The 7,664-nt window shown below is 37.6% G+C and overlaps 1 protein-coding gene across 1 annotated transcript; it reads right to left on the reverse strand.

Annotated features, from left to right (window-relative positions):
• Positions 1-212: 212 nt before the first annotated feature.
• On the reverse strand, positions 213-6,750 carry LOC145085346 (pleiotropic drug resistance protein 1-like). The gene is made up of 20 exons (XM_079023509.1): positions 6,150-6,750; positions 5,890-6,010; positions 5,712-5,800; positions 5,507-5,591; positions 5,269-5,428; positions 5,099-5,175; positions 4,968-5,021; positions 4,499-4,891; positions 4,134-4,415; positions 3,728-4,044; positions 3,473-3,633; positions 3,287-3,390; positions 3,001-3,172; positions 2,740-2,915; positions 2,314-2,646; positions 1,937-2,227; positions 1,389-1,834; positions 1,132-1,303; positions 791-1,045; positions 213-705 (listed from the first exon to the last, which is right to left on the reverse strand). Exons 1-20 carry the CDS (start codon positions 6,518-6,520, stop codon positions 451-453), a joined length of 4,314 nt encoding a protein of 1,437 aa, XP_078879635.1. The 5' UTR covers positions 6,521-6,750; the 3' UTR covers positions 213-450.
• Positions 6,751-7,664: the final 914 nt, after the last annotated feature.

The raw sequence follows: 7,664 nt of genomic DNA on the forward strand, positions 1-7,664 counted from the left end.
AACCCTTTCAGCCTAAGATGCAAATGTGCACCTGGATGACAAGTAGACATCAAAAGTTAGTTCAACATTCAATGACACAATAGCAAGCAACGATAAGGTTACATAGGGCCCACATCCATGCACCACACTGTCCCAACTCCCATATATACTTTCCCCAAAATATGGCAACAAGACCGAATATTATAGTTATAGTATATTAGCAGCAACTTCAATTGTAATACATAAATTCAACTTTTATTAATATAAATAATTAAATACAATGTGTTTTAGTTACAAAATTAAAAAAATACAGATATAAATCCTGACTCATTATCTCGACCGCGTTATCATACAAAAAGACCACAATCTTCATTGTTTGCTAATTAAGAATACAATATTTCACAAAAACGTAATAATAAATATCCGCATGTCATCATACATGCTTGCTTACGGTGACGTGGCGGCATGATCTTATCTCTTCTGGAAATTGAAGGCTCTTATACAGTAGGCAAATATGAAAGCGAAAAACATAATCAATCCGATATGCACTCCGGCAACTGCGGGCAGAAAATCATGCTTGTAACCAAAATACCGATCCAAGTAGCCTTTCACGGTCTCGTCACCAAGCTGGGTATCGAAGTCCCCAAACTGCGATGCAACCATGCCGTAGATGGTCCAGGCCAATGGGTTCCCCCAGTAGTACCATCTCCACCACACCGGAATCCTCTGTAAAAAGGGCACCCGAGTTGTATCAGAAGGTGCAATTGAACAATAAAGAATGTAAACAACAATAGGTTTTTGAGATACTTACAGGTCGTGGGATAATGAACCCTGAAAAGAGATTGAAGATTCCGAAAAATGAGGCGGCGATGATGGCAGCAATGTTGGCGTTGGGTGTAATGGCGACTGTCATCATACCGTAGTATGTCATGTAGAGTAAAGAGCAGAACTGGAAGAACAAGTACCAGAAGAACTTGGCTGCTGTCCAATCGAACCCAATCATCGCGTACACTATTATACTATACACTGCACTTTGTGCAAAAACGTATGGGATTTCAACCAGAACCTGAAAAAATTGAGAGAATGTAAGAATCCAATCCAATACGTTTCCACCAGAACCTGCACTATAATGATGTTTGATCGATGTAGTACCTGAGCGAAGGCGTATGACAAAGCGGAATACATTCCGGCAGCTCGTTCTCTGTAAAAGACGGTGCGTTCTACATCTACGACCGGCTGCACCGCCAACGAGTTTTGAATTCCGAGGAAGAGGGTTGCAGCATACACGGAACCCATTGCGTTTATTAAATCCCGTTGAGTCGTCCTGAAATGATTTTAAAATTAATACACTTCGAAAGATGGGATCAATTTCATATGTTTAAGTTTAGGGAATTAAATTAGGGTTTTACTTTTTGCTCCCAAGATCCCAAAACATGGTGCCGAACATGATGGCAATGAAGGTGGTGAAGACGAAACGGACAGCAGTGTAAGGCGGGTTTCTCCAGTAGGACCAACGTTGTTTCCATAGGCAAGCAATGAATTGAATAACGAATGACTGCGAGTATTGGGTCGGGAAATAGAGATCTTTTGTTCCGGGACGTGGAACACTCAGTTCAGCGATGAGTGCTTTGTTTCTCTTGTAAAGATCGGAATTTCTGTAGATTTCAGTGAAATCTACCCCTAAAGCCGTTTCTTGTGCTGAAGTACTGACTTCCAACATCCATGTCGCGGGGTTATATCCGTCTTTTATCTTGCTTATCCCATCGATCTCCTCGAAATATTTGATCAACTCGCAAGATTGACGACCCACGGGTCCCACATACAATTCTTGTCCTCCTCGTTTCATCAAGAACAACTGCAATTAAACCGATTGTTTTTTTTTTAAGTTATGAATAAATACCCAAATACAGTAGTCATTTGTAATAAGGAATTATGTTCACATGACTTTCTTTGTTACCTCATCAAAAGCTTCAAAGATATCAATGCTGGGTTGATGAATGGTGCAGACGACTGTTCTTCCTGTGTCGACAGTGTTCCTAACAGTTCTCATGACAATAGCAGCAGCTCGAGCATCAAGCCCTGAAGTTGGCTCGTCCATGAAGATTATAGACGGATTGGCTACAAGCTCAACAGCAATAGTCAACCGCTTTCTTTGTTCAGTCGATAGCCCATTGACACCTGGCAACCCAACCAACGCATCTCTTAATGGGTTCAGCTCCACCAGATCCATAACCTCATCAACAAAACTCTGTAAACAAACATCAAACTTTGTCATGTAACTTGACAAAAACCGACACTTCAAATATTGGGACAAAATGTATGTGGTAAACAAACCTTTCGGGTATTTTCGTCAACATCATTAGCCAGCCTTAGCCAGGCTGAATAGAGCAAAGACTCGTAAACAGTGACATGTGGCGAGTGGATGTCGTTTTGCTCACAGTAACCAGAAATTCGGGCAAAAGTTTCTTGTTTCTTTGGATAACCGGAAATCCTAACATCACCTTCAATATAACCACCGGTTTTTCTTCCAGCCAAAACATCCATCAGAGTTGTTTTTCCAGCACCACTGACTCCCATGAGAGCTGTAAGAACACCAGGTCGGAAAGCTCCACTCACTCCTTTAAGTAGCAGTAATCTGTCTTCACTCACCCCTTGATCTTTCATTTCCTACAACATTTGTCATCATCATATTAGTTTATTAACACAACCACATTCCACTCCGAACTGTTTTCTGAATGTTGATAGTAAAGGGTTTTCTACCTGTGGCATATCAACAGAGTATTTGACATCATTAAAGGTGATTGAATGTGGTTCAAATGGAAGAATCATCCCTTTCTTCTTGGCCTGAGGGGCACCATCTCCGGTTGTCATGGCTGACAATTCAACTTCTGTGTCACTATCATTCTGCGCTGCATTTGACTGAGATTTCCCGAATGCTGTTGTAGGGTTGAAAAAATGTTACGTAACATACCCTTTTAATTTTTAAACAATACTTGAAAAGTCAAAGATGGGGATACTTACGGTCAAGGAAAGCGAGAGACAAACCGAAACACAAGTTCAAGACAAGAATGAATCCCAACAAGGCAGCCACTGCAATCCAGTACCAGTAACTTTCCGCAAAGAACCCTCCGGATGTGATAATTGTTTTCCCTAATGTGGTGTCATTTAATCCAGTATCGGTATTGTTCCATGGCTATAACACCAAATAAAATTGGTAAAGATAAATTTCATACATATATTTATATCTACGGATATATAAACACACACTAGGTCACTACTTATATTTTATAAGCATTGATTGACTTACTGTTTTCCACTGATGTCCAAGAAACTCGTTCACAGCAATTCCGTTCATGGCATACATCATTGGAGATGACCAGTATCCCCACAACCACCACTTCTTTACATCCTCTTTTGAAAACAGAAAAAAGAAACGTTAGTTGACCAAAAAAAAAAAAGCGGATGGAAGGTCATGTTTTGAACTAATTAGTACCTCGAACAATAACAAAGCCACCCAAAGCAAAGACTAAGAGAAGTGCAAATGAACCAAATGTGTTTGCAACAATCATATTACGACCCAATGCTCCAATGAACCGAAACAATCCAGAAGACATCTGATTAACAAGCAACAGAATAAGGTACTGCTTGAAGAATCTGCAAAACAAAAAAAAAATCCCATAAATAAGCATATGAAAATCAGAAAACACAAGTTTCCAACTTTTAACTGGTAGTTGTCAAATGTTATTACCTAGAGACATTAGGATCGAACCCGATTACATAATAGGTGAAAATTGTCCAAACAGCAGCTTCAATAAACGAAACGGGAATCTTGATGACCCATGAGGGTAGAGCATAAGACCACGAGGGGTAAAACAGGTAGTCCCTTTGTTTGTAGTATACAGGAAGCTTTGCAATTGTCATTGATATTTCAGACATCCCGTTAAACATGATTATAACAACACCAAAGAAAAGAGCACCAGTATACAATGCACCATCTTCTGCGTTATTTCTATTCATCTCAGTACGGAAGAACACAGTCATAGTGATCAGCGACATGAAAAGTAACTGAAACCAAGCAAAACAACATGAAATTGGTTAGACTTTAAACAAAAGAACACCTGAAATTTTGACTTTTAGAGAAATATGATACTCACTTGGAATATCTTGAAGAAATAAACAAATGAATTTCTCTTCATGAGCAATATCTCTCTATCAGTACAAGCCTTCAGGAGCTCCTTTTTGTTTAGACCGTATTTTTCAGTTGTGAGAGCAGCCGGATGGCTTTTTGATTTGTCATAAGCTGTTGAGATATCTTCACCCATTTTCCTTCCAACATGAAAGGATTGGTACGCCTCAGCAAATTCTTTAGCAGTCACAAATCTATAAGCCTGGTCTCTTCTCACCCAATACTGCTTTTGATCTTTCTTTGATGTCACCTGTAACCCAATTTTGTTAATAAATACTGGATGCAAACAATCATCTCGATTACAGTTATAATTTAAAATCACTTTGTACTTACTTCTTGCAAGAAATCAGCAATGCCCTTCCTCTCGGGGCATTTGAACCCCATAGATTCGAAAAACTCAAGCACATTTTCACGCGGACCATGATACATAATCTTTCCATCAGTCAGGAGGATAATGTCATCGAACAAGTCATATGTTTCGGGTGCCGGCTGAAGGAGAGAAATGACGGCTGTTCCTTCTAGAATGTGTAGCATCTGCTTAAGAGATTTCACGATTTGGAAAGTTGTAGAACTGTCCAAACCAGTAGATATCTCGTCCATGAGAAGAACCTTTGATGGTCCCACAATCATTTCACCTGTTGTGACACGTTTCTTTTGTCCACCAGAAATACCCCTTATCATTTGATCCCCAACCATGGTATCAGCACAGATGTCTAACCCCAATAACTGTAATCATTAAAAAATTCATATTAGATCTTAACTCGGTTCCCATTTTCTATATGTAATTATATAATTATTATACCTTGAGAGTATAATCTGTGACCACACTAGCTTCTTGTCCAGCTGTTGCAGCAGCCTAAATGATAAAACAACAATCATAAGATTTCGATAATGTTCTTGATTAAAAGACGTTCTTGGAAACAGGTTATTTACCTTCATGAAGATATCGATGTCAGGATCGGGTTTAATATTTGCGTCTTTCTCTCTTCTTGACAACTCTGCCAACATCTCTGTAATTCATACAAGAAAACAATTATTAATCAAACCAGATGTCAAAATGATTTCCATTTATATATTCCAACACCATTGTTGATGAAACTAACCATAATGTGATCCAACTCCTTGGCATCGTGCAGAGAAAGCCAAGGTTTCTCTAACTGTCATTTCCCCAATATGAACATCATTCTGACTGATATAAGCAGATGTTCTTTCGGGTACAAACTCATGCAACTCATGGCCATTATATGTCACCTTCCCCGAGCTCTACATTTACAAAATTTAAATTTAGGGTTTGATACAAGACTTGAATAACCAGAGTCACTTATGAATGATGAAAATTACCTTAACCTCCTTTGCAAGCTGACCTGCCAAGGCCAACAACAATGTTGTCTTCCCAGAACTTGGAGGACCCAGTAGTAATGTCATTCTACAAACACATTTGCATGAAATGAAATCTTTGAGTACAATAACTGAATTTTGTTACCAATGAAAGAAAATCATAATCTAGGTATACTTGATATGTGATTCATGTTCTTTATAAACTCACCTGCTAGGTTTAACAACACCACTAACATCATCAAGGATGGTTATATGCTTCTTCGAATTTGGAAGTAGATGGAACAAGTTCAATAACCCCTATATAACATGAACGTGAATAAATATTTTAACCCTTGGTATTAAAATTAAGAAAAAAAGAATGAAAAAGAAATTCTTGTATTGCTTACCTCAAAAATATCAATGTGGAAATTTATAAAACTAGGCAAAGCTCGGCTTCCTGTATTGACATCTGCTTCCACAGTCAAATGTTCAAATCTGACTTCAATTGTAGGCAAATCAATCCCAACCCTGTAACATTCCCAAATTAGTATATGATTGAATAGATTTCGAAGCTGGGATCATTGTTAACCAACTATCATACTTTGTTAAATACAAAAAATGAAAAAAAAATAACATGCTAATCCATTGAAAGAGTTGAAAAATGAACCTGTCAATTCTATTTCTGAGCTTCAACAAGAATTTCTCATTATCTTCATCAGCCACCTTCACAAGTCTATCAACCAAATGTTGTCTCTGTTCAAATCCAAGATCAGTGACGTCAACTTCATTGGAAGGTCCTTTTGATCCAAACAGCAAACCTTTCCTTAAACGATCAAAAGTTGGTAGCTTCTCAAGTGAAGCCCATTTAAGAGCCTCTTCATCATCTTCTTCACGAGAAGATTTTGAAAACACATCATTGCCAGAATTCCTCCATACAGAAGTACTTCCAGATCTTAAACTTGGTGTTCTTCCACTTGGTGCCCTTAAACTCCCTAACCGTATACTACTACTAGCTTTATATATATCACCCCCATGCATTTTTTTTGTTTAACAAAAAAAAACCAGTTAACTCTAATAAACAAACACCTTAGTTTTTTAGCCAAGTCCCAAGAAGTTGTAAACTGAGAATCTTTATCAAATCAAGCATAAAACCTAATTTCTCTCTATCCCTTTTTATAGAGTTTGTTAATTATGAGAATACTAGTGTATTTCGTCTTAGGAGATGGTTGACTGGTCTTGAGGCTACTATTCATGCAGGTGTATTTAACTGAATAGAATATATAAATATCTTTCTCTAGAACTGTAGAATTTGTTGAAAAAAAATCATTTTAATATATATAGTAGCTGACTATAGTTGATTATTGATCTAATAATTGACCACGCGACATATCTTTTAAAACTTATATGCATCGATTTCTTTTTCTTTTTTTTTTCAAATAGATTCTTTTGAAAATTATTAGACATTAGTGAGGGTAAAAATGTAAAATTGTCCTTGACTTTGTATATTTTTGGTGTTTGATCATTGGTCAAAGACTTATGTTAAGCCATTACCAAGTCAAAAGGTGTATTTGTAACAGATGGGGTAATAATTTTCCATATGAAAATCTCAAAAAGTAAATTGAATGTTTCTTTCGTTGAAGGTACGTAAATTTTTATTAATAGAAAAACAATTATTAGTGCAATAATTTCTAAGGAAAGTAAAAGAAGGTAGACTCTCTAGAAAAAAGCAGCCATGAAAAGTCTACCCCACCAAACTAGGAAGATTAACATGTAAGATGAATCTTCTTCTTTCCTCTTCATTCAAACAACAGCGCCTCGCCTTCTAGATTATCCCCCAAACTTTAAGTTATAATTCAAAAACATTCATATGGAACGAAATTGCAATTGGATCCAAATATAACTAAAATTGTGATGTTACCTGCAGACGAATTATTAGAGCATCGACATCGTTTCTCCGCCGACCATGTGTTGATGTCTTCTACGGAAGATTATGAATTCATCTTCCTTCCTTTAGCAATTGCGTCGCATTCCCCTTCCTCTGCAATTTCTGATGCAGATTGTAGACGGGGGCCGTGCATTTTTTTGCCGGAGTGAATAAGCGTCGTGTAGGTTACAAGAAGTCACGGCCTCCAAAACCGCAATTCCGGTGAAGTCTGCCATCATATTCACAATCTGATGCAGA

Source organism: Lactuca serriola, chromosome 1 (assembly GCF_051521515.1).
Source record: "Lactuca serriola cultivar US96UC23 chromosome 1, Lser_US96UC23_V15, whole genome shotgun sequence".
Taxonomy (NCBI): Eukaryota; Viridiplantae; Streptophyta; class Magnoliopsida; order Asterales; family Asteraceae; genus Lactuca; species Lactuca serriola.

What these genes read in the sequence shown, in the direction of transcription:
- LOC145085346 (XM_079023509.1), bottom strand. Translation starts at nt 6,520, where the DNA reads ATGCATGGGGGTGATATATATAAAGCTAGTAGTAGTATACGGTTAGGG. An exon ending in CTCAGAAATAGAATTGACAG is followed by an intron (nt 6,011 to 6,149) that starts GTTCATTTTTCA and finishes GGAATGTTACAG; the next exon opens with GGTTGGGATTGATTTGCCTA. An exon ending in ACATCGATATCTTCATGAAG is followed by an intron (nt 5,022 to 5,098) that starts GTAAATAACCTG and finishes TTTATCATTTAG; the next exon opens with GCTGCTGCAACAGCTGGACA.